At 35.6% G+C, this 27,668-nt stretch overlaps 2 protein-coding genes across 5 annotated transcripts in view; one reads left to right on the top strand and one right to left on the bottom strand.

Annotated features, from left to right (window-relative positions):
• Positions 1 to 1,421: 1,421 nt before the first annotated feature.
• LOC144974863 (uncharacterized) lies at positions 1,422 to 16,640 on the bottom strand. Of its 4 annotated transcripts, none has more exons than XR_013645825.1 (10): positions 16,519 to 16,628; positions 16,341 to 16,425; positions 11,615 to 11,785; positions 11,277 to 11,370; positions 8,981 to 9,018; positions 8,241 to 8,448; positions 7,909 to 8,031; positions 6,170 to 6,332; positions 1,958 to 5,126; positions 1,422 to 1,917 (listed from the first exon to the last, which is right to left on the bottom strand). XR_013645825.1 is itself a non-coding variant. In XM_078918237.1 (9 exons), exons 1-9 carry the CDS (start codon positions 16,553 to 16,555, stop codon positions 3,589 to 3,591), a joined length of 2,457 nt encoding a protein of 818 aa, XP_078774363.1. In that variant the 5' UTR covers positions 16,556 to 16,640; the 3' UTR covers positions 1,422 to 3,588. The 4 variants fall into 4 exon arrangements, 2 of the variants coding, with proteins under 2 accessions (XP_078774363.1, XP_078774362.1); XR_013645824.1 differs by having other exon boundaries at positions 7,909 to 8,067; positions 16,519 to 16,618; XM_078918237.1 differs by having other exon boundaries at positions 1,422 to 5,126; positions 16,519 to 16,640.
• A 4,829-nt stretch (positions 16,641 to 21,469) lies between these two features.
• The window catches only part of LOC144974862 (MAP kinase-activated protein kinase 2-like), a 30,764-nt gene continuing 24,565 nt past the window's right edge, over positions 21,470 to 27,668 (top strand). The window contains exon 1 of the mRNA XM_078918235.1: positions 21,470 to 21,738. Within this exon, the coding sequence (XP_078774361.1) occupies positions 21,586 to 21,738 (153 nt within the window). The 5' untranslated portion in view covers positions 21,470 to 21,585. The remainder of the gene's footprint in view (positions 21,739 to 27,668) is intronic.

Genomic DNA, 27,668 nt, shown 5'->3' with positions numbered 1-27,668 from the left:
ATCCATCCAGAATTGGTGAGCGTGTATGGAGAATCTGTGATGAGCTTCAAACAAGTAGTTTTCTGGTTCAATGAGTTTCAACAAGGTTGATCAAATGTTTGTTTTGTATGTTTTTAAGGGTTTTACGGCGCTTGCAACACATTTAGGTTATATCAACGCCAGTATAAAGGAAGAAAATGGGATAGTAAAAAGTTCTAGAATTACAATTAAAGCACCCAAGAAAAAGTAAGACTTAGGGGAACTGGGAACAAATAGGGATCAGATGTAGATTCCAAGAGCATACATACCACCAATGCATCTAGTTTGAGATCACCTATAAGTCTCATCCAGACACAAGCACAAAATCCAACAAAGAGGAATACACTCAAATGCCTACATTATACATTAAAAATAACAAAAAAATACATTACAGAGAGATGATTTACAAGGAAAAAATTATCATCTCCCAAAACAATAACTATGCATTTGACTGTTTCCCTCCCAACTAGGACTCCGGCCAGGGCCAGGACAAAACCAAGTAATCTCATGCCAAGACAAAGACAGAAAGCATGTTGGAAAACAGATATAAGGGGATGGAAGACACAGTATGTACCCCCCCTGCCCACTATGGGAGGTCATTGTTTTTTGTTTTTGTTTTTGAGGGTTTTACGGCGCTTGCAACACATTAAGGTCATATCAGCGCCAGTAAAAAGGAAGAAATGGGATAGTAAAAAGTTATAGAATTCAATTAAAGCACCCAAGAAAAGGTAAGACAAAGGGGAATTTGTTCAAATAGGAAACAGATGTAGATTCCAAGAGCACACCATCAAAGTACTTAGGTTGAGATCACCTAAAAGTCTCATCCAGACACAAGCACAGGTCCCCACTAAGAGGAATACACTCAAATGTTAACAAATCAAATATAACATGTAAATAAAACATAATACAGTACATAACATAGAGATGATTTACAAGGAAAAAAATATCATCTCCCAAAGCAATAACTATACATTCGACTGTTTCCCTCTCAACCAAAGACTCCGACCAAGGTTAGGACAAACAAAGCAATCTCACTCCAAGACAAAGACAGAAAGCAAGTTGGAAAACAGATATAAGGGGATAGAAGACACAGTATGTACCTCCCTGCCCGCTATGGGAGGTCAGGATCCCCACCCAGTATGGGAGGTCAGGATCCCCACCCAGGTCGATCAAATGTGCGTGAAAAGCAACGCGCAGGACGATCTCTTTGGGCCCATTCACAACATAGTGTCCAACGTGATGAGACCCTGATTAAATATTATTCCAATCCTGTTGAAGGCATTTGATGTTTATATTGTCCTTGATCCATGATGGGAGGTCAAGCACAGCCCCCCCCCCCCCTCCATTTATCACAAAAATCTCTCCATACAACATTTCAAACAAAAGAAATTCTGAGCATGTCATTTAATGGTATCAATAACATTTATTTCATGTGTCTCAAATGCTTACAACAAAAGTAATAAATGAATTCATTTCACCACACAATCTAACATGAATGTAGGAGAAATTAAATATAAACTGAATGAGAATAAATGTGTTGCGTCATTGAAAAAGCAGAGCATTCCATCTCACTGGACATGACATAAAGTAACTAGACTTCATTTACTTACAGGAGAACAGACGCCTACCTTCATATTTATTTTAAAACCTATTTTGATCCGGTTTGTTTTCAGAGGTTTTATGGCTCTTGCAACACTAATGCCAATAAAGGCAGAGGAAATAGTCCAAGAGGAATCTATGCTTAGAAGCACCTAACAAAAAGTAAGACAAGGAAGACTTGTTCAAACAGTTCCAAGAACATGTATAGTCTGAGAATATTTAAAAGTCCCCCTCAGACACAAGCGCAGAACCCCTGTAAAAAAGGATGCGCTAAAATGGTTACAAAATACATTTCAAAAACTAAATGCGCTCAATAGTTTACAAAACACATTTCAAAAACCAACGATTATCAATATAAATATAAAATATCTATTTACAAAAAAACATGTTTTACCCCAAAAAAAAAAAACAACGGATATAATCTCCCACCGAAACGTGCATCTAAATGGCTCCCTCTTGCAGAAATATTCAAGCAAGGACCTGTGAAAAAGTAAATGAACTCATTCCTGAACAAAGATAGCCACATAGAATAAACCAACGAATATTGGGAGAAAGAAAAGACAATCAATAACAGTAATTGGGAGTTGATACCCACAATCCATGAGAGAAGGCTAAGAATCGCCATCCACCTTTTCCAACTTGTTCTAAAAAAAATTTTAAAAAAAGAAACTGGTCATTAGAACTTTTAAAAAAAGGAAGCCTGTCAAAATATTTTATGTTGTGGCTTCAATTATAATTATTTGTTGTTTTAAGGGCTTTAGGGCGCTTGCGACACGTTTACGTCATATCAATGCCAGCTAAAAGGAAGAAAATGGGATCGTCCAAAAATCCTAGAATCACATATAAAGTCACTCAAAAAAAAGTAAGATAAAGAGGACTCGCTCAAACGGGGAACAGAAGTAGACTCCAGAAGTACTATCAATGTTTGAGATCACCAAAAAGTCTCATCAAGACACCAGCACAGTATCCCACCAAGAGGAATACACTCAAATGTTTACAGAATATATCCAAAACAGAAAACATAAGTAACAAAATATAACAGAGATGACTTACAAGGAAGAAAAAATCATCTCCCAAAACTAATACTAAACATTTAACTTGTTTCCCCTCAGCCAAGGACTCTAGCAAGGGCCAGGACAAAATCAAGCGATCCCATTCCAAGACAAAGACAGAAAGCAACTCTTCAAACAGGTATAAGGGGATAGAAGACACAGCAAGTGACCTCCTGCCCACCATGGGAGGTCAAAGGTCATTTATTATAAGTATTAGGAAATCCTAAAAAGTCTAGTCCAGTTAAGATACCTAATCATTGAATATAATAAAAATACATCGTGACATTGAGACCATGACAACATGACAATCGTGAATCAAGATTATTATTGGAATATGAAGACTAGTCCTGCTGCCTATCAAAAGAAACATACATTTACTGCTCATTAGCTTTAGAAGCATTATCTCTTACTTTTCTCTTTTAATCTTACTTTAAATAATTCTTTTAAAAATATCACGAAAATTAGAAATTTCAATTGAATATTTCCTGATGATGGAAAACATTAACAGAATCATTAATATTTTCCTTTATCACATAAAGAAATGCCAAACAACATTCAACACTCTAAAAATAAAGTAATATTGTTTCAGTGTAGCTACAAAAATAGTATGAATATAAATAAAAACTAATCTTTTCTCTTTCCTTTGCTCAGTTTAAAAAAATAAACACAAGAACATTGTCCATTGAAGACTCTATGATCACGTGTCTTTTTATACAAATTTTATGTCAATTAATCATAATGAGACTTTTTTTTGTACCCAAAAAAATTATTTTTAATTTATAATATAAACATAATTTCTTTCCTTCCTCTTAAAAATAAAATCAATTTACACTATACAAATTTTTACTCAGCAATCAGTCACTGCTTAAAAAAAAAAAAAGAAGATGAAAAAGAAAAAGAGATAAAGGAAAGAAAAGTTTTACTCTGTATCTTCTATTTGTGGGGAAGGATTTTTGTTATCACTTTCTGTTGTTGACACAGTAGACATCTCAGTATTAGAATTGTCATCTTTTGGATCCATATCACTAACATCATCAGACCTATTGATATGGTTGTCATCATCAATACTACCGCCTGCCAAGTCCATTTCAACACAATCCTCCTTATTTTCCTCATCCTCAGCGGATGCTGAACCAGTTGTTACATCTCCCTCCCCTACTTCCATTTGAATATCCTCTTCTGACCTTTCCCTCAATTGAAACCCAGCTTCAATAGAAGAGGAATCAACTGGGCCTGAATCTTCTCCTTCTCGCTGCTGCTGCTCCTCCGTTGAACGCTGGCTCTGGTCACTACATGAGTCACTAGATGTGGAAATGCAATCTTTCTCCGTGCTATCTTCATCTAGTGACAGACGTAGACGCTTGGTGACAGGCTCTCCATCCTCTACAGGACAAGAACTTTGGGAGGATGACAGGGAGGTATGACAACTGGAATCCATTGATGCCTGAGAGGATTCCGGAAGGGAAGAGGTGGTTACTACAGAGGAATTATTTTGGCTGGTGGTGGTTGTCATAGATGATGATGAAGATGATGATGATGGACAAAAAGTCGTGGAGGATGAGGATGATGACGAGGCTGATGATAGAGAGGATGACAAAGATTGTTCCACAGAGCCAACAAGTCTTTCAAGACCTGCCACACTGTCGCATGCTGGGACAGGCTCTATGGTCGAGTCATAAGGAGAAATGTGCTGAATTGATGTTGGGGATAATGAAGATGACGACATTTTGTCTGTGGTGGAAGAAGCAACAACCTGGGCGTAAGTGGGAGGTTGAGGAACTACTGCACTGTTACTAGTACTCACTGATGATGAGGTGTGGACGTCTGAGGAGGTAGTATTACTGCTGTTGTCTGTGGTGGTTGTGGTGGTGGGTATAAGTGAACTAGTAGACGAAGAAATCAGTTTATCAGTAGTTGTTGCTGTAGTTGCTTTTATCACATCAGTGACTTCAGAGGAGGTAGTGGGGTCAAACCCAAAACTTTGATTATTGTCAGCAGTGTGTGACTCGTCAGAAGACGCCTGCTGCCAATTTGACTGATCAGAGGAGGAAGTGGTTGTTGTTTGTTGATTGGTTATACAAGAAATATGATTTTCTTCCTCTTGTTCTCCCTCGACCTTGGGAGAAACTGTTGAAGAAGTAGAGGATAAAGAGGGTTGTGTCTCTGATGATTCAGACGATGATGAAGAGGATGAGAACAGTGATGAAGAAGAAGATGCATCTGCTGTTACAGTGTTATGTGGTGATGAAGATGATACCCCTGACTGATTCTCTTCCACCACAGGTTGGTTGGAAGAGGAGGATAAAGAGATAGAGCCAGTGCCCAGGTCATCTTGCTGCTGTTTCATGTCTTGAGCAAAAGCTGCCCATGGTCTGTTCTCTTCCACGGCTGTTGAATTTTCATTCAAAGTGGGCATCATACCCAAAGGTGAAGTGGAGCATCTCAAGTTGTTCTCAACTGGTAAAGAAATGACAATAGACATTAGCAATTAGGAGGGGAGGGGGTGGGTGGAGTATAACGACATCAAAGGTTCTTCATACAGTATTTGCATAGCAAATACATTTTCTTTAATTAATATGTTCACAAAATGTTATTATTAATATTTAATTTATTTCATACATATTTTTGTCAACAATAAGATCACTTATCATTTTTAAGAATAAAAAAATATCTAATGATTCCAAACCTATTTAATAAAAGGCAAAGTGTTCTCAACTCAATTTGTTGGTAACTCAATATTAGTATATAGTGAGTGGTCCTTAAATGCATGAGTTCATTGCAATTTGAATGGTGCAAGTGCAAGAACTACATTGTTGCAAAACACTTTCTTCCTATTCAAGTCTAAATTGACAGTGGTCTTTTAAAACTGTCATCGCTTTGAATTCTTATTTGTACTTAATTGATATGAAATGAAGTTTTTCATATCCAATTCATGATATTTAAAAGTTTTGTCATCATCTGAAAGTCAAAACTAGATTCAGATGAGCTACACATACCTGCCAACTCAAACCGAAAAAAAATAGGGGTCAACCTAAAATAAAAGGAGTCTGTGAAAAACAAAAGAGGTAAACTTAAAAGGTTATACGCCAGTTTCTTCCCTCTTATGTAAAAAGCACCTCCTACAGTACACTTTTGATGATATTGTGAGGGGTATAATATGATCAATCAAATACTCTTTTTAAATATTTCATAACAGTATTCCAGAAAACAGAAAAAAAAAATTTTTAATAGAGTTACTCGGTTTCCAATGAAGTGCTCTCATTGAAAGAAAAATTAAGAGTAAAATCCAATTTTAGCAGGGGTACTTGGCAGGTATGGCTACATCAAACTTATCACTAATAAACAAATAGGAGTAGAAAATAAAAAAAGCAGGGCAAGGGCTGAAAATGTTGTAAACAGCAACCATAATAATTGAATAGAAATTTACAAGTTGAAGTGGCAAAAACATTTCTGTTAAAGAATAAAGAAGAAAAGAAAAAAAGATCAGATTGTTATCTTACTGGAATCAGATGAGGTAGAGAGTTCCTCTGAGGATGAAGAAGAAGATGATGAAAATGAGGAAGCATCCCTGTCATCTCCCAGTTCTCCTTCCATATCCCTGTCAGCCAAGGACTCCCCTCCGTCTGTCACCACAGAGCTAACCTCACCAGTATCCATGGTTACCTGATGGGTAGATAAAAACCAATATAATTTATCCAACATTAGAGTATTGCTTTTTCTTTTTTGGTCATTCAATTAGTCTCTCTTTCTGCAAAACGAAATATTTTCACAATGAGATCACATTGTGCTTAACAGCCAGCTGCACTGGAGATACAGAACTGATGTCAAGAGTAGAGCAAATCGAACCCTGCCTAGCGTATGGTGTCCAGAGAAATCAAGATTCAAGAGATCGTGACTTATCTCTGAAACATCAACCTGTCTCCACCCAATACAAATTTCATTTTTACTCTTTAATGACAAGGTAGAAATAATGATGATGATGATGATACTAGTGATAATGATGATGCATTGGTGGTGGTAGTAGTATTGATGATTTGAAAGGAGTGCAAGTGATGTTGTTATGGTCATTGTGGTAAGATTATAATATATGGTGGTGGCAGTCAGTGACGGCACAAAGGGCTCATCAAAAAATCTAAAAAATACAAATTGTCATCAATAATAATACATGGTTGATGATGGGTGGTGATGGTTGTAGTGGTAACGGTAGTGTGACAATGGTGGTAGTGGTATAGTAAGTATTGGTGGTAGATGATGTGGTGGTTGTTCCAGCATAGGTGGTAGTGGTTGTAGTAATGGTGATAGTGATAGTGATTATGATAATGTGGTGGTTGTTGAGGCAGTAAAGATGATGCAGTGGTGGGACTGTGGATGGTGGGGCCTTTCCTTGCACCCATAAGAATAAGACCTCACTGGAATTTGACCGAATTTCCTGTAACCCGGAATATTTTGCTCCAGACCGGAATTTTTTCCGATGAGACCTGAGTTTTTGGCATCTTTGAATAAATCATACATTTTGATAGATTGAAACTCTAAAAAAAAAAGTGATAGAGCCATGAATCTTCAGCCTTTCAGCCTCATCCCTAATGACATCCTAGGTGGTAGTGATGATAATCGTGGTATGCTTCAAATGTAGAAATCAGATTTTAGTTAGTGGTGGTAATTATGAAAAGGATATTGGGTGATGGCAATGAGGATGCTGTAAAAGTTGTGGTAGAGAAGATGATAATGAGATTGGTGGTGGTAGTAGTGATGATGCTGTCATGTTGATAGCAGGTGTGAATAATAATACTGTAATAAGCCTGATGATGATAATGAGCTGAACCAAAATGTTAGATGGTACAGTTGTTGACCTTCTATTTAATATTTAGACAAGGTTAAGTATCAAGCTGTATGCTTCTCTCATAGATTGCTAGTTTCAGATTTTTATAATGTTTTTCTTTTTCTTTCTTAAAATTTGACCACTGATTTATTTCTCCGATCAAATGCCAACCTGGTATGTACATTTTGCATTTTACTTGACATATTGGAGAGAACAATTAAATTCAGAGGTCCCCCACATGTAAAGATTGTCTCAGAAAAAAAATATGCGAGCACCTACCAGGATGCATATCTTGTCCTGTGTCTCAGATGTACTCTTCCATCATTTTTTTTACATGAAACATGACATTTAAAATGGAGAAGAGCTATAATAGTGTATTTCCCATCCTCTCTTTTTTTCCTCTTTACTTCTAATACTCACCACTGTCTCCTCAACCACCTCCTCAGACTGCACAGCCAGAGGATCCCCCTGGTCAGAAAAGACTTGTGTACCAGATACAGCCAGACTGTTGGAGACCATACCATCGGAATCCTTACCAAGTGCCTGTGAGAATAATGGATTCATTGCGATAAAGAAACACTACCACACAAGAGTCTGGTCATTACTGATTCAATTGGATCATAACTAATTTGTTTTGTCTCGGACAAGAGAACAAAACAAGCTAGTGATTGTTATTTTTATGTACTACAAAATAAATGAGTAAAAAAAAGTTTTTACCTTTCTAAAATAAATACTAGTTTGTTGTGACTCACATCTAGACTATTCCCACTGCCTGTCTTGTTGATGGCATCAACAGCAGATGCTCCTGTTGCCATGGTCCTGTTGGCTGCTGCTGTATTAACCCAGCCAGGAACAGGGGGAAGAGGAACACTGAGGGCTGTGTCTCTAGGTGGATAGGATCCATTGATGTCCAGGATGCCATTCAACACAGGTTTACTGCCCAACTCTGATACCACTTTTCTAAAGATGACAATGAAATACAATGAAAAACTTATCTCGATGACAGAGATAATTGAAAGTTTTATGTTCTGTCTTGTTTAAGCATATTTACCAATTCAATTGGACAAATTTAAGAACAAGTTGGAGAACCCAAAATTTACTCTCTTCTTCTCACTTTTTATAAATGCTCATGACAAGTTTTGATCAGCACTTGTTTTGTATAAAGCTTTTCAATCTCTGGGGAAAAAAAATAGTAAAAAGTCCTGTCAAAGTAACTTTGGGAAAACATTTTTAAATTGTGGGGAAGCCCATATGTCCTTAACACTGAACAATTCCTTCATAGTCAGGGCAATACATATTTGATTAACCGTCGGAAAATAAATTAAAATGTCTAAATTAAAATAAGTCTGAGTGCAGCATCAATAATATTCTCTCATTCTGAATTCTATACAAAACAAATCAAATATAATTGAATGAAATAATAGATACTGAACACTTTAAATTTTGCCATCATAAACCAATGACAGATTGACCATTTAAGCTTGTTTCTCACCTTCCAAATGGGTCAACTGTGCTTACGACGAGTACATTCTGGGGATGGTACAGAAATAAATGATTCAAGGTTCTACAAAAAAAAATAAGACCTAAACTTGATTAACACCATCACATTATTATTTCTTATTAAAATTGAGGGAAGAGAAATTACAGATCGGTACTCTAAGCAAGTTGGAGTCCTATTTCTGGCATTCAATTTTCTTTCAGTAATTCAACCCTCTACACTTTAGGTGCAGCACTACAGCTGGTGCATGGGACATGTTACCCAAAACGATCAAAATTTCCTCATTGGGGAAATACACTGAAAAACAGCTAAACTGAAAACAGCTAAACCAACAATCAATATGTTGGGTAAATCTCTTTCTTGTAGTTAAGGAACTTAATACAATATTGAAACTCCATATTGGCAAACCTTAAAAAAAATAAAGGGATTTACATTCCGTTAAATGTCACACACAGAATCTAATAAAAGCATTTCTATGGAGCCTTTTGTCAAATTCTGTCAAAGCTATTAGGTAGTCAATACTGAGCAAAATATGGCAATCGACAGGTTGATGATGAAAATTGATTAGAATTAACAAAGTCATCTCTCTCTTTAAAATTATTTTTTAAAGTTACGATAAATCAAAAGCCTAATTCTTTTACAGCAAACAAATTACTTACTTTTTTAAAATTTATCATAATGAGAGTTGATGTCATGTGATCATAATGATTTTGGCTGGTTTACGACTTGCAACCAGCTAATCTTCAAAAAATCACCAATCAGTTTTCAAATCATTGACACTCCCGCAAAGCAAATAATAAATCATTCTTCTAGGTCGGCTTGAAAAGACGCGTTTCTTTGTGGATTTTAAAATTCATTGTCTTTATGTATTCAAAAATTAAATTTGAATAATTTTTAACTTTTTGGTTTTAGATTTGACTTTATCAATCTTTTTAATATATACTACGACAGATTACCATTAAAAAAAAAAATCATCTCTAATCTACATTGCATAATATTTGTGCAACGACTTGGAATTACTTAATTACACGTGTCAAAACAAAACTAAAACTCAGCTACCAGCTGTGGTTGTACAGCCCTGATGGTCTGAAATTCCAACTTGTTTTGTACAGCCTTCAAGGTATGAGGATAAGTTTTGAAATGGATTAATTTGGGTACAATATCAAAAAAATTCAATCTCAAAACTTCTCTACCTCAATCGTAGTCCCATCCAGTTTCCAGTTTTTAATCTAAAACAAGATGGTGATCACTTCAAAATGGTTGACTACGTTGCTGACAACAAAACAGTACAGGTTGCATTCTAATTGGAAAATTGGCCAAATTTAAAAAGTTCTTGTGAGACAATCTACAATCTAGTGAAATATCTTGAAAACATCCTTCTAATGAAGAATATTCTCAATGTACTTAAATTTTTTTTTAATATATACAAATTTTGCTTATTCCATGCCTTTTTATTTCCACCCAGTTTTGAGTGTTTTTAGAAACCCTAGTAACATTCTAATTCGTGAAATATCTCTTTTAAAATTGTTTTCAAATAATACAGCTCAAATTTATCTTTCATTTGAAGGAAGTATTATACTCATGGTCTGTAATGAGCAGTCAAAATTGGTCAGATTTTGATATATTATCATCTACCTTGTGAGAGAAAAAAGCAAAACAAAAACAAAAAAAATCTTTTTTTTTCCAGTTTCTGATCGAAAATTAATTCTGTCTGATTAGGCTTGTAAAAAATGAGCTTTTATACTACCTAGTCAATTTATTTCCTTCTCTTTTTATAAATGAACCTACTACCCTAATTTTGTTTTCAAAATGGATTGATCTATTGTAAGACGTCATTTTTGTGCCTTTGTAACAACAGAAGATCAGTATTGACTACCTAGTTATGACAAAGAATCATAGTAGTACTCAGAAAGCATGAAACAAAAATATGGTTTTAAAAATACAATTCCATTTCAAACTTGCCACGAAGTTAAATATCAAAATGTGAAAAAAGCTAAAAATAAATTTACAATTTGTGTAAACCATTTAGCAATGTGTAACTGTCACAGTTCCATTGTTTATTTAAAAGTATGGTAACTAAATAAATCATATCCCCCCAAAAAAATTTTGAATAATAATAATTAAGAAAACAGTCAGAAATTCAGGGTTCTTTTCTTGTTTTGTTTTTTTTTTCATTAAAAGTCAAGCATATTATCTAATCAGAGGGAAATTCTAGGGCTTGATTGATTCATGTCTATCATAAATGGGTTGTCGCCTTCGTATCAATATCTAACTTATAATATAACAATACCTTTTCTAATCCTCTCATGAATTTATCACTTCTTTTATAATGTCTTTTTGGATCAATAAGCAGTTCACATAGTCTCTGAATTGTGAAGGGAGCACTGAGGAAAAGGAGTGAAAAAAAATTGAATTTATAAATTTGAGATAAAATCACCAAAACTATCTGATTTCAAGGTTTCAAGATTTCAATTTTTCCCCCTTTAATTAATCACTGGAAACGACAATGAAATATTAAAAAAATTTGGAGTGATTAAAAAAAACCCCAACTAGGTATCTAAAATAAAATGGGAATCAAAATAGAGAAAGAATTAAAAAATGACATTTTTAAAAAATGCAAAAACTCACCCATTAAATTTATGAAGCGAGTCAATGATACGAGCATGAATAACATCAAATCGGACATTTTCTACATTAGGTCTAGTCGGAATATTTTCTGAAGCAAGATTCCTTCGTAATTCCAAGATGACCAGCTCCATCTTTCTGAGAATCAAGGGTTTTAACTGGGACCAGGGGAAGCTAAAAACAAATATATAAATATTAATAACATATATAATTTCCTTTAGACGAGCTGAAACCCAAAGTAACCAGACACCAGACCATAAATGTGAAACACTTTGTAATTCCTTAAAAATCGGAACAAATAATATAGACAAACCCATTAAGATATCAAAACAAGTGACCATGAGAAAAAATTTAAAGCATGATGAAAAACAGAAAACTAGGGCAAGAGCACTCATATGTCCAAAAAAAAAAAGGGGGGGGGGGGGGGGGGGGAGGAGAGAAGGAGAGAGAGAGGAGAGAGAGGAGAGAGAGAGAGAGAGAGAGAGAGAGAGAGAGAGAGAGAGAGAGAGAGAGAGAGAGAGAGAGGAGAGAGGAGAGAGAGAGGAGAGAGAGAGAGAGGAGAGAGGAGAGGAGGAGAGGGGGGGGGGGGGGGGGGACTGATGTTTAACTTGGGGGGTAGGTACCAGGAGTTAACCGGTGGAATTTCTATGATGGAATAAAGTTGCATAAAAGATGCAGATTTTTTAAGAGTGCTGATGACAGAGTGGATTGAAGGAACAAATTCTCTGATGTCCACATTAAACCTGGGATTTTGGTTGATTAAACAATTATCTACGATATATATATATATAAATACTATATGAACAGCACATTACATTATTAATAGGTACTTCGGTAAAAAATTCAAATTGGATAGAACTCAATACGGCCCGCTCAATGAATCATTTATCATTATAAAGCGCTTTTCAACAGGATTCTAAATGTTCCAAAATTTTGAATATCAGATTAGGTGTTGAAAAGTTATATTATTTTCAAAGCTGAAAAATGTACTCCTATTTGCCTTGGTTATTTATGGACGGACTTTGTGACCTGAAACTATTGCATTTCCAGTAGTTGCTTTATTTGTTGCTTTAGGTCTCTTCCAACACAATTGAGGTTATATGAGAGATCGCTGAAACAAAAAAACAAGCAATCTAACAAAGATAGTACAAATGTAAATCAAAATCATAACCTAAAGATATCATAAGCTAAATTATAAATAACCAAGAACAAACAGGCAGAAGATTTACAGAAAAAAAAATATCCCCTGTCAAAAATACAATCACAAACCAAAGAAGCAGGATAGGCTAGTAAAGAGAAGAAGAAACGACATCACTATCGGATCGTACACCCATGCGAACATCATAGGTATACGATTCAAGGGTGATGCTCCCATCCAACCACCCGCCATTTCCAGTAGTGACCACCATTTGGATTTCAAAACTGACATAAAATGGCCGCTGACATTTGAGTTTGGATTTTGCTGGAATGAGATCAGGGATGTGGGTTATAACTTTGTCATGAATTTGATTTTATTAAAAAGTCAATATGTTAAATTACCTGCCGTAACAGGAATTTTGACTTACCAATTTCTAATTTTTTAATTATCCAAAGCTAATTAATATCCTATTTTATCCATGATCAAAAGAGATACTAAATTGGCATTGATTTAAACATAAACAGCGCCAAATGATAGGATAATTCCTCCTGAAGAAAATACGACATAAATCATTAAAATCCATCCATAAACAAAAAATCTATGGAATTTTTTATGAGTCTCATCACTCAAAAGTCCTAAAAATCAGGTTACAGCCACTAAGACCATAAAAAATTATCAGCTCACTGCTGGAGTGCCAAATGGACGTTTACCAAAGTACCTATTACAGGCCTGTAAATGGCTGGTGAAAAAAGTTTCTGAACTTTTTGAATTCGCGAAAATAGACCAACAGGACAAAAAATATGGATTAACAAACACAGAGATGACATGTAATTGACTAGTCAAATCATGTCATTCCTCCCCCCCCCCCCCCCCCCCCTTCCAAACTCATTATAATATAACCAGATACAGAGAAAGTGTAGGAACGGAGATTGCCAACCAGAAAAATGTTTGTGTCAGTAGCAGAAATGGCCCGGTCCAAAACACATGCACGCTGTCAGCTAGGAATCAGCAACCGACAGTACATGGGCAGCAAAGTAAGCAATAGCAGTGAACGCGTGTGGGTGGTGCCATGCCCAGTGGAGTGTGTAGGTGGTGATAATTGACAAGATGGAATTAACTGACTAGTTTGTGTCTTTTCTTTAAGTCGGCGCTCGAAACGGAATAAACATTTTTTTTTTTCCAGGCACGAAATAAAACTCTTTTATTTTATTTTTGTTGGTTCTTCTTTTGACGTTACAAATTTTATTTTTACTTTAATTCTCATCTTTTTTTAATGTCTGCACTTAACAGAATTTATCTAGCAAAATCGTACTGTTGGAAATCTGACAATTGTCGGAAGATATACAGGCCTGCTATAATTAAGAGGTCAAAGATTCACTAGAAATACATTGAAATCAATTTTAGTTCCAAATTCTCACCATCTTAAAAAAAGTAAATATACTTGAGCCTACCAGTCGCGCAATGGTCTCTTCTTAGAAAGACAAGGAGGAAAGCAGTGATGATAATGGCAATTTGTCAGAAAGGAGGAAGATGTATTGGCTCATCGGGCAAACAAATCCGAAAGGCAAAAATTACATATACAATATTATAGTTACATAACATTATATAATATACTTCTTTTGTAAATATCTAATGAATTGTCCTTTCCCAAAAACAATTTTAAAGTCTCACAATATTAATTAAACTGCTATCCACATCAAGAGATGATAATTTTTTGGCCCAAAGGCTATGTTACTGCAACCTAGTGGTTATGCAGTTTATACATTAGACTCATGAACATCTAACAACTTGCAAAACAGTCTATCTACACAAAGGAAAAATAGTAAATTAAAAATAATTTGAACAATTGCTTTCCAGTCGATCACCCTTGGTTATTGAATTGTAATAAATATTTTATCTTTCTATGACAAGATGACTTCTAAAAATATAAAATGAGGATAGAAGAGAGTAGAGAGAGAGAGAGAAAGAGAGAGAGAGAGAGAGAGGGGGGGGGGAGGGAGGGAGAGAGAGAGATGGAGGAGAGAGAGGGATATATAATATATATTATTATATTATATATATATATATATATATATATATATATATATATGAATAATATTTTGATATAAATGGGAGAGAAGATAGATAGAATATATATATATATATAATATATAATATATATATATAATATATATATAGATATATATATATATATAATATATATATATATATATATATATATATATATATATATATATTATATAATATATATATATATATTATATATATATATATATATATATATATATATATATGAGAGAGAGAGAGAGAGAGAGAGAGAGAGAGAGAGAGAGAGAGAGAGAGAGAGAGAGAGAGAGAGAGAGAGAGAGAGAGAGAGAGAGCCAGATGTGAATTGATTTTCTATCATTTTTTTTCCAAACCCTACCTAACATCTATCCATCCACGGAGGCCACTTGCCTTGTGTCACTTTTGACATCTTGTGCCACCCTGTCTAGGCTGACGTCATAAAATGCGAGAGTCACCAGAATTTATGCAACTGAGCACAGGTGTCAAAATTTGACACAAGACTTGATGGTGATTTTTTCATCCATCTATCGTGGAGCGTGAGGAGCTTTTCATAGAAAAATGTTTGACATTGCAAAAACAGTGGAACATTTCAAAGAAAATCACAAAATATCGGAATTCCACGGAAGATTATCGTCACTGGGAAAAGGGAGAGAAGAAAGTATAGAGAGGGGAGGAGAGATGAAGTATGCATATCAAGTATGTAAAAGCTGGATGTTTTTTGTTGTTGTTTTTTTTTTATTACTATAAATATAAATCAAAAACTATTCTCATTCTTTTTTGTATATCAAAATCAAACTTGATACGACTAGAAACTAGAGCCTATACCACACTACCCCTTTCCTCGTTAAATTAAACATTAATTCAGTTCAAGCACACTGGCACTTTAACTATAACTCAAACAACTACTACAAACAACAACTGCAATAACGACAAGACTTTTTTCCCCTTTCAAATTCCATTTAAATTTAAATTTTATCACATTATCCCTAATTAATGCCATTAATCATAAATTATGAGCATGAGTATGATACGCAGTAGACAGGAGAGAGTGTCTGACGATTTTCATTTCGAAAGTAAAAGATCTAATTCTATTGACTACTGACTACTGACATACTGACTAGGAGAGTAGAGAGGCGCTAACTTAACTTTCACTTTCTACTTAAAAAACTCAGGTGGTAGGCTAGCTAGACCCAGTGTTTAAAAAAAAAAATCATCTTCCAAAGCTTAACTTGTTGTGATGTAATTATCGGCTTAACTTCAAAAACAATGATTTAATATAAATAAAAAATGATTTGTTTACACACACTGTCACTGACTGCTGACTGAACTGAACAGCACACACACGAATTGCGACTTGACTACGACTGGACGCCCTCCTTTCACTTTCTCGCAAGATTGACGGTCTATATAAATTGCTATATTATATTGGTGGCTTGTCAACATAGAAAGGACTTCACATCCATCAGTCAATTGTCAGAACGCCAGGACTAACATAATAAAAGCTAAAAGGGATTTTGAACTTACAGTGTTTCTCCATTTTTAGCTACGGAGTTCAAATATTGCTCCAGAACTGAGGGGATCTCTTGAGGATTTGGATTCTTGCCAAATGCTGTGAATTCAAAAATGACAAGATATTATATACATTTCCATCGCTTAATATGTAGATTATTTACTAATAAATCTTGTTCAGACAAATTCTTACCGGTCAGTGCATCTAAAATTTCCTCATGATTGTCCATTGTGGAACCAGACAGTAACACACACACACATAAAGAAGAAGGTCGAGTTGATGGCGACTAGGAAGTGACGTACAAAAACAGGAATGGCGATTGCTGACTACCTCATTTTTTCTCAGGGGGGTAATGGTTTTAATTTCAAACAAGTTATGATATGACATATTAGAATGTGTTTTTTTTATTTTATCCCGTCTCATTCTGTTAATATTTTTACATATATATCATTATTTTTTTATTGACGAAACATGTTTCTGGATCCGTATTTTGGTCTAATATGTAAGCCATTTTCCCTTATAAGTTAACTCTTCTAAATTGTAAACGAGACATAACATCAGGTACGATCAAAGTAAAATAAAATTAATTAAACTAAGAATGATCTTGATTTTCTCGAGGAGTTTGTTGTTTTCCTTACAGTAATATGATAGGTGTCAAGTTTGGGGAACACCTTAAATGTTTGCAAACGCAATTTCAGTTCAGCGTCAATGCAATAAATAATCCTAACTATATATATAATAAGTCAACAGCGAAGTATCTCCCTCACCCGCCAACTTTTTTTCAGGTTCTTTTATATGGAATATTGTTATTATGTTTTATTTGTTGTAAAATTTAAAATAAAACTTAACCAGACCTTTATTAGTAACTCATATTATCGGCTGAAATGTTTAAAAGCACACCAAACACTCACCAGAGAATCATTACAATATGTACCGTAAGTAAAGTCTGCATGTTTTAGTGCCTTTTCACAACTTAATCAATCTTTCTACCTCACATTTCTAGCATTCCCTGCCCATGCGATAAGTAAAAAAGCAACAATGCTCTGCCAAATCGAACTATATATTTAAAAATCGTACAGAATACAGAGGGCCTCGTTAATTCCGAATAAACCTACATTCCTTTATTTGATAAGGTACAATTAATCGGCGTGTACGTTAATTATAATCCAAAACTTGCTCAATATAATATATATATATATATATATATATATATATATATATATATATATATATATATATATATATATATATATAATATTTGTACTTTGAATGAATTTTTTTCTTAAAGTTGAAGCATTATGTTCAAGAGTCCATTCTGATATTATAATACCTACCGCGTTGAGATGGTTGGTCACACATTAGATTCAGTGAACGAGGATTAATGATTAAATTAAGAAGGAAACAAAATGGCGACTTGCAGCAAAGGTACAAAAATGCATAATAATATTATTATTATCATATATCTATCATATTACTTCGACATTATTTGATATGCGCACGTAGGGTCTAGTAGTTCAAATGGCCCTGACTACTCTTTGACCGGCATGTACTTTGACAATAATATGAGCATTTTGCAGTCTACAAAATTTTTTTTTTTAAATGGTAGATTGTCCATGTCCATATCAATAAGCAAGTATATAAACAGCTACTCATCAAAAGAAAACCATATACTTAGAATATCCCATCAACAATGTGTCATTAAAAAAAAAAATAATGCATTAAAAAATATTTCTCGGAATTTCAATCCACTTCGATTCTTTTATTGTCATTAGAACACAGGAATGAGGGAATCCTGATAACTCATTTGGTAGAACACTCGCTTCACAAGCAAAGGGGCCGAGATTGATCCCGGGTACAGTCGATCGGCCTTTTTTTTTTCTCTTCTGCGCCCCCCCCCCCCCCTTCCCTCTGTCCACTATGAGAGGTCTATGAGATCTGGCCGAAAGTAATTTGAGATAGAAATCGAGATGAACTCCGGATCCATGGGCATCTTATGGTCTTAAGGACTCCTTCTAATGTTAATATCGGGATATTTTTAAAAAATCACTTAATATTGTGCGGCTATGTGGTCTTGTGGTATGACACTCGCTTTAGGTAAAGGCTCTTTACTCACATTCTCTCACTGTACTCAGCTGTAAAATTAGTATCCCGCCGTTAACAGCGTTGTTTCTGTCCGAAAAAAATATAATATCGCCTCACAGGCGTCATGTTAAATGATAAATGTTAAATGTTGCTGTTGGACAGGGACCCATTGTAAAGCGCTTTGAGCAAGTTTAGTGGATATTGCGCTATATAAAAGCTCAATTTAATATCAATGTCGTGTACATTATGTCTATCTTTCTAATTGAGCGAATGAACAATGCCCAACCACAATGGAGGTTTAATAACTATGATGACTGATTAATTTTGTGGGTATAATAAATAACAAGTAGTTTCTGGTATGAATCTAATTGCTTGTCTCATACTCTTCATTGTTTAAGGCCTTGGTTTCCCATGTCCCTTCATTCGAGAGCAAATATGACCAAAGGGGAGAGCTAGCTAGTGGTTGAATATATAACAACAAATATGTATATGAAACTTGGGTAGCCTATAACTTATATTCGTTATGATCATCATCCATCGTGGCTTGTGCTCTTGAGCACGTTGCCGGGCGGTCAGCTGTCTCCGCGAATCACGATCCTCTGCGGTGTGCATGAAATCGGTGTCGCTTTTAAATCACATTTGGCCATTGTTACGTTATTTATGTCATTCTTTGCCGTCCTGTAGCTCTCTTTCCTTCGATCTTCCCAGATGTTACCAACTTTTCTATTCCGACTCTTCTCCACACATATCCCAGAAACCGTAACTGCGATCAACTTCTTCCCTTTCTCACTTTCTCCAACCTTCCTCGTTCGTTTACCTGTCTGTCCACGATTGCCTCAACATTCTTCGATAGGTACATCGACATCTCAAATGTCTCTAACCTCCTCGTACATTCTTTGTCAAGCGTCCACGTTTCACAACCGTATAAAAGGGTACTTATAACCTATGTTTCTACGACTTTAATGCTGGTCTTCAACTCTAGGTTGTTGTTGACACAACTGGTCGCATTTTCTGGAACACGTTTTTTGCTATTGCTATTCTTTGTTTTATATCCTCTATGTCACGTGCGTCATGGGTAATGACAATGCCTAAATATTTTAATTTATTTACGTGTTTGATGGTCTCTCCTTTGCTTGACAAGTAGAAGGTCGTGTTGTTGTCATTCTTTGAGACCACCATGCATTCGGTTTTCTTAACATTTAGTTTCAGGCCCATCTCTTCACTTTTGCACACCGGTATATCTAAAATTTTCTGTACATTTTTTGGAGAGTATACCATCAGAGTACTATCGTCTGAGTATCTTATGCTATTCATATTCTGCCCCCCAACGACGACGCCTTTCATTTCTTCAATTGCTTTGAATATTATTTCACTATATATGTTAAAAAGGTCCGGTGATAAGATATTTCATTATCAAGTTTGACACACGCTGTTTGATTCCAGTATAAGTTTTTCACAAGTCGAAGGTCTTTACTGTCTACACCGTTCTTTTCTAAGATTTGGAAGAGCGTTTCGTGTTGTACTGAATCAAAAGCTTTGGAATAATCAATGAAGCATAGATAACGTGATTTTTGTTTTTCGATTGACCGTTGCATTATTGTTTTCAATGTAAAGATTACCGTACCCTTTTCTTTAACAAAACCAAACTACTCGACACTTATCTCTGGAGAGATCTTGCTCCTCATTCTTTTAATAAGTATTCTTAATATAATTTTTGTGGCCTGGCTCATTATGATGATTGTTCTGTGTTGGTCACAGTCAATAATTCCTTGTATTATGGGCATGGTCATGAATACCGATTGTCATATTCATATACCATTTAGATAATCTCGCGTTGCAGACATTTCTCAAAAACATCTTTCTTTATTGTTCTCTGTTTGCTGACAGTTGCATTTTTTAATTACACATTGGTGCCATTCTTAGAAGGCAAGAAACCAATGTTGCTCAATTTACTCCTGTTAACTGCGATTGACGCTTAAGTTAGTCGATCCCTAAAGACGGATTTCTCAACGGGATGAGCACAATATATTTAATTTTATCTTTATATCAAGGAGGGCTTTAGATGTCATTGCCTTATAATATGTATCTTACACAGAATGTTTTGTTCTTTAGTGTTCAGTGTCCATCCCATTGTATGCTATGCATGAAAGGATGATGTTATGGACTATGAAGGCCTATCATAACATGAATCTTATCTTCAATCCGTCAAATTGAAAACACACACACACGCACACACACACACACATACACACACACACACACGCGCGCGCACGCGCGACACATACATAGATTTATATATATTATGTGTATATATATAATATATATATATATATATATATATATATATATATATATATATATAAAATATATATATATATATATAACATTTATAACATATCAACTTGATTGTAGTAGATACTATATTATAATAATATAATATAGAACAGTAAAGTTTGCTGCCCCAAACGTAAACAAAGGTCGAGAAGCACATGGCAAACCACATGTTCCTGTCTTGACAGCTCACGTTCCAATGTAAATAATAGAAAGAAAATAACCTTTACAATTTGGCTGTTAGGTGGCAAAAGAAACACATATTCATAAATACTCGATCATGCATCAAATAATGTCTAGATATGGATATTTTATGGAACAAAAGTTAAAATTTATCAAAAGTTACGTCTATCTATTTTTAGACCAGAGCAAATTATTGCGCTGGTATGAACAAAACGAGAATTATTCGGAGCCTGACTTTTAGAATAATTTAGTCTTATATTATTATTTCTGCAACTGTTAGATTTTATGTAAACATATTTTCAATACTGAAAGTGTATTGCCTACAACTCAAACTACAAAATTGGGAGACCTATATTGTGCGTAAATTATTCCGGTCCCTAACGGAAATCACTAGCAACTTGTTATTGTTTACGTTTGGGGCAGCAAACTTTACTGTTCTATAAAGAGCCATGAATGTCCTTCTAGTGTAACATTAAGACAATTTCGGCCGGTGTTACCAAAGTCACGAGAAGAATCACATATATGTAAATCTATTTTTAGTTTCATTTGTCACTTCCGCAAGTTGAAGTTGATTCCGTCCGGTTTGGACGCAATACTTGTGACAACCAGAAGAAAGTTTTTATTTTGGCTTTTTTATTTCGCAAATTTCATTATTTACCCAATATGATGGGACAAGGCTACACAATGATATTGCAGCCAAAGAAGCATCCGATTTCAGACGACTATCGGCTGACGGGTAGTGTGTTAGGATTAGGTGTAAATGGGAAAGTACATGAGTGTTATTCACGAGCAACACAACAAAAATACGCCCTAAAGGTAAGAGTTCGAATTATGTTGAGGAAGACTTTTTTTGTTTGTTTGTTTTGTTATATATTTAAATATAAATTTGGGTCGTGGATTATTTCGTTCAATTTCTCAGATATTAGGGATACACTTGTCGGAAGGAAAGAGAGAGAGAGAGAGAGTTTTGAGTTCGAGTTGTGATGAATGAGAATGAGAACAACCTCCTAGGCCTAGACTCTTCTTAAGACTTACATTCAACATCAGACAAGGAATGACAAACATAAAGCAGTCGTAATCGTAAAGGGCCAGTTTAAGTTTTATTAATATTATGAGTTTTGAATCGACATCGAGTTCTAGTCAAAACCATCATCATTAATCAACAGTCAACATCTCAATAAAATTCAATATCATAATCATAATCATCATAATCTTAATCATAATCAAAATGACCATGATCAACCCCATTCCCGTGATATTAATATAAAAAAATAATAACATTATTAATCATGTAATTGTAATTCATTCATTGGCATTGACTTTTGACATGAGAATGATGGATACGAAACAAGTAATAAATAAGGCTGTCCACTGTCATTCTCCGCCGGGCGGAAAATAGTCCTTTTTATTTTCCGCCGGGCGGAGAATAACAAATTTGCTTATTTTCCGCCGGGTTTTTCAAGTTGATCTTTGAGACTTAGCGGACTCCCATATTCTGACCTTCGTGGTGTAGTGTAAATAATCTGGTCGTTATTTGCCCCCCCCCCCCCCCCCCCCCGCCCCTCCCTCGTTATTATTAGGGAATCAGTCGGTGATAGCGGTGGCGGTAGACGGTAGGAAATCAGTGGGTGATAGCGGTGGCGGTGGACGGTAGAGAATCAGTGGGTAATAAACCAGTAGATTTGAGACACACTTCAAGTTCAAGCTTGCCGGACTAAAATAATTTGGAGAATGAAGGGAGTTGACTTAACTCTGCTCTTTCTCACCGCTAGTTGTGTGATTAGTTCTCACTAGTGTTGCTCAATCAGACTACAAACGTTTGTGGGGAAGATTTTTTGTCACTGATTATTGTGATAAGTTTATGTTGTTGTTGTTGTAAGTGTTTTGTTATGGTATGACTGTCGTGTCTCGATCAGGCTGTTGTGAGTAATCTTCATGTTGTGTTTGTTCACTGTCTCCCGCATAAACGTGATGTCATCGTGTCTATCCTATAAAAGCTTGTGACACCCTTCATTCTTTTCTCTTTGACGCCAAGCCTAATTCTAGATCTACTATTTTGCCTATCGTTTGTATCTGACAGATCCGATCCGCCATACTACAGTGGAACCTCCCGATAACGACATGCCACGGGACTGAGTTTTTATGTCGTTATCTGGAGGTGTCGTTATTTAGAGGTTTCCAAGATGGCGGACAAATTGGGCGTGGTAAGGCCCGCGCGACCAGTTTTTATTAACATTGACAAAACAAACAAAACATTGTAGTGTATTCCTCTTAGAGGGTTCTTGTGCGTGTGTCTGGATGAGACTCTTAGGTGATCTGAACTATTTCTGAACTGAGTACACTGATAGTGTGCTGGAATCTACATCTGTTCCCTATTTAAACCATTCCCCTTTGTCTTACTTTTTCTTATGTCATTTCAATTGTAAATCTAGAATGTTTTTTACTATCCAATTTTCTTCCTTTTTACTGGCGCTGATATGACATAGATGTGTCACAAGCGCTGTAAAACCCTTTAAAACAAACAAAAACAGGTTATTCGGACGCTGCGAGTTAGATAAAATTCCTCCTCCTCCTCCCACAAAAACACTACTACTACTTACTATACTACTACTACTACTACTTACTATACTACTACTACTACTTACTATACTACTACTACTACTTACTATACTACTACTACTACTACTACTACTACTACTACTCACTATACTACTACTACTACTTCCTATACTACTACTACTATCACCACATAATATCACATTTTCCAAGATTTTGTGTTTACTTGCTTACAATAACATTTATACCTTGGTTTTTATTAATGCATAACAGCCAAGATTCGTCAAAAAAAAAAGCTGCGTTCTCATTGGTTCAAGCAGGAATCGTTTTTATAAACTTACTCATACTCTGTATTTTTAGTATCAGATATCTACGAAAACTGCCGAAAATCGCCAAAATGATGTAGTTATTCGGAGGTTTTATCAAAAAGTGCGTCGTTATTTGGAGAGTTTTTTTTACTGATCTTAAATAGAAAAAAAATCGGGACCAGGGGTCAATGTCGTTATCAGGAGGTTGTCGCTATTCAGAGGTGTCGTAATCGGGAGGTTCCACTGTATGTTTTAAAATTAGACTGTACCGGGACGATTCCCGATGTGCTTTTAGAGCATTTTTAACCGCCCATATATGTCCTCTACATATATGGAGAACGCCCACTTCGGTGGAGACTTTTTCTGAACTTTTTCCTTATTTTACATATCGTGGACGAGATTGGGAAATCCGTTCACCACATGTTAAAGGTTACACATCGTCTGTACTGTGATGGGAACAAATAACCACTATGTGTCTATAGCGCTGGTGGTAGGGCCTCAGTGGGTACTCTACTGTGTGTCAAATACCCCCCCCCCCCCCCCATCATGGTAAGGATGCAGTGGCCTTTAGTAATAGAGCAGGCGGTAGGGACTCAGTGGCTAATATTATTGATAGGATGGTGGCTAATAGAACTGGTGGTAGTAGAGACTCATTGGCTAATACTAATAGAGCTGATGGTAAGGTCTCAGTGGACAATAGAGCTGGTAACTGGGACTCAGTGGCTAATTGGGCTGGTGGTAAGGACTCAGTCGCTAATAGAGCTGGTAGTAGGGACTCAGTGGACAATAGGGCTGGTGGTAGGGACTCAGTGGCTAATAGAGCTGGCGGTAGTGACTCAGTGGCTAATAGTAATAGAGCTGATGGTAGGTAAATAACTAAGTATTTGTTGCAATTCAATATTCTTTATTGATAAACAATACAGAAACAGGCTTAACTTAATATAGTACCTGTAAATAAACCCAAATATAATAGAACAGTTAGAATATCCTCTAGTAGGGACTCATTGGCAAATAGAGCTGATGATAAGGATCCAGTGGCTAATAGGGCTGGTGGCTGTAGGGGCTCAGTGGACAATACCTGTGGTGTGGACCAGTCGCAGTGACTAATACTGTCATGGCAGTTTTTTTGCATCGCTTGCGGCCGCGTTGCTGGCCGCAAAAAAAAAAAATGGCAAAAAAAATCCCTGATTTGCATTGCGGCCGCAAACTTTGCAATGTTTTGCACAAAAAAACAACAACAAAAAACTAAAATAAAATAAATAAATAAATTTTAAAATATTTAGTGGGGACCAGTGATGACAATCTGGGATTTTAGGATTTCTTCATAAATGTTCCGTTGTTTTTGTCATGTCAAACATTTTCCGCTAAGTGGTAGTTCAGGGGAAAAAAAACAATATGCCTTCTATCATTTTTGACACCTCTGCCCAGTTGCATGAATTTTGGCGACACTCCCTTATTTATGACGTTAGTCTAGACACACTGGCGTCAAATGTAAAAAGTAGCACAAGACACATGGTGGCCATAGATGAGAAGATGATCGAAAGGGAAAGGGATGGAGCAAATGGGTGTAGTGTAAATATTTGTGTACTTTTTAGCTGTAGCATGATAGTACATTTGACGATTTTTATAAGCGTCTTTTTAAAAATTTTCTTCTTTTTAATTTTGTTTTCGTTTGATTGTTCTGAATTTGTTAATAGAATTCATTACAACTTGTGTCTAATTATAACACAATTTAAAAAATAAAATAAAAAATCAATTCACAAAGTAATTTTGCATTCTCTCTCTCTCTTTCTCATGTCCATATTTGTCTCTCGGCCACCCTTCCTCTATCTTCATATTGTGTTTATAGATATTTGGTAATAGAGAGATAATATGTACATAATAGTAAGTTAGGCTGATCGATTTAAGAAATGATTGTTTAAATTTATAGGCTAATTTAAATTTGCTCTGTAGAGATGGAATATGTTTTGCAATTGATTAAAGATTCTTATATCATCACAAGGTTGCAATAATACAGACACAAGTCGGGTTTGTTATGTAAAAACAAATACCTCCTTGTCTTTTGGCCAAAAATTTCCGCAATTTTTAAAATTAATGTTCCATTGTTATTGTCATGTCAAACCTTTTCTGCTAAGTGGTAGTTCATGAAAAAAAATATGCCTTCTATCATTTTTTGACACCTCTACTCAGTTGCATGAATTTTGGTGACACTCCTTTATTTATGACGTTAGTCTAGACACACTGGCGCCAAATGTCAAAATCAAAAGTAGCACAAGACACATGGTGGTCATGGATGAGAAGATGATCGAAAGGAAAGGGGATGGAGCAAATGGGTGTAAATATTTATGTACCTTTTAGCTGTAACATGATAGTACATTTGGCGATTTTATAAGTTTTATAAGCCTGTCCTTTTTTTTTCTTCCTTTTTCATTTTTTTGTTTGATTGTTCTGAATTTGTTAATAGTATTCATTCAATACAACTTGTGTCTAATTATAAAACAATTTTTAAAAAATAAATTCATCAATTCTCCCTCTCTCTTTCATATCCATATTTCTCTCTCAGTCAGCCACCCTTCTATCTTCATTTTATGTTTATAGATATCATTTGGTAATAGAGAGATAATAAGTTAGGCTGATCGATTTAAGAAATGATTGTTTAAAGGCTAATTTAAATTTGATTTGTTGATGGAATATGTTTTGCAATTAATTAAAGATTCTTATTTATATGCTGCATCATCACAAGGTTGCAATAATACAGACACTGACCGGGTTTGTTATGTACAAATACCTCCTGGTCTTTTGGCCAAAAGTTTATCATAATAACAATAACTTGATATGGAGGGCGACATTATAGGCCTCTAAAATGTTTAATTGGAAATGACAATTCATTAAATTATATTTGCAAAAGGTCAGGATGTGTCTAATGATCAGAAGTGCTTTAGGACTAATAATATATTAAATAACTATGAATAGCTATGTTATATTTGCATTAGATTTGGGCTTGACTGACGGGCCGGTAGATTTTCCTCCTTTTTGACAAATTTTCATTATCATCACTGGGGGACCTGTGCTTGTGTCAGGATGAAACATTTAGATAATCTCAAAATAAGTACACTGATAACGTGTTCTTCCTTTTTCTTGGGTAATTTAATTGTAATTCTAGAACTTTTTACTAGATCCCATTTTCTTCCTTTTTACTGGCGCTGATATGACCTTACATTTGTTGCAAGCACCGTGAAACCCTTTCATGAACGAATTATGTGTTTTTAGGAAAATTAATCGCAACTTTTAGCAAAATTTTTGCAAATTTTGCTGGGTTTTTTAGCTTGCAAAATTTTGGATTTTTTTTTGCAAAAAACCGCCATGTCAGATATAGGGCTGGTGGTAGGGACTCAGTGACTAATAGGGCTGGGCTGGTGGTATGGACTCAGTGGCTAGCACGTCAGTGGGAGGGACTCAGTGGCTAACAGGGCTAGAGGTAGGACTCAGTGGCTTACACTAACAGGGCTAGTGGTAGGACTTAGTGGCTAACACAGACTAGGAGTCCTGTATTCTCTATGGTGGCTAACAGTACAGGGCTAGTGGTATGGATTCAGTGGCTAACAGGACTGTGGTAAGGAATCAGTGGCGAGTGGTATTGGTATGGACTCAAAGGCCAATAGGGCTGGTGGTGAGGGCTCAGTAGCCAATAGGGCTAGAGGTAGGGACTCAGTGGCTAACAGTAGTGGTATGAACCCAGTGACTCACAGGACTGGTGGTAGGGACTCAATGACTAATAGCGCTGGTGGTAGGGACTCAGTGTGTAATAGGCCTGATGATAGGTACTCAAGTATGTAATAGCACTGGAGATCAGAACTAAGCAGTCAACCTATATGTCACAAC

Source organism: Berghia stephanieae, chromosome 6 (assembly GCF_034508935.2).
Source record: "Berghia stephanieae isolate SIO BIC M18660-M18661 chromosome 6, UCSD_Bste_1.3, whole genome shotgun sequence".
Taxonomy (NCBI): domain Eukaryota; kingdom Metazoa; phylum Mollusca; class Gastropoda; order Nudibranchia; family Aeolidiidae; genus Berghia; species Berghia stephanieae.
The sequence above is the reverse complement of the archived record's forward strand: the minus strand, read 5'-3'. Positions and strand labels throughout refer to the sequence as shown.

Bases quoted from the DNA above. Each gene is read 5' to 3' on its own strand.
- LOC144974863 (XM_078918236.1), bottom strand. From the start codon at position 16,555: ATGGACAATCATGAGGAAATTTTAGATGCACTGACCG. The intron at 9,019-11,276 runs GTATTGTTATAT...TACCATCCCCAG, and splicing joins TCATGAGAGGATTAGAAAAG to AATGTACTCGTCGTAAGCAC. The intron at 8,449-8,980 runs GTGAGAAACAAG...TGTCATCTTTAG, and splicing joins ACAGTTGACCCATTTGGAAG to AAAAGTGGTATCAGAGTTGG.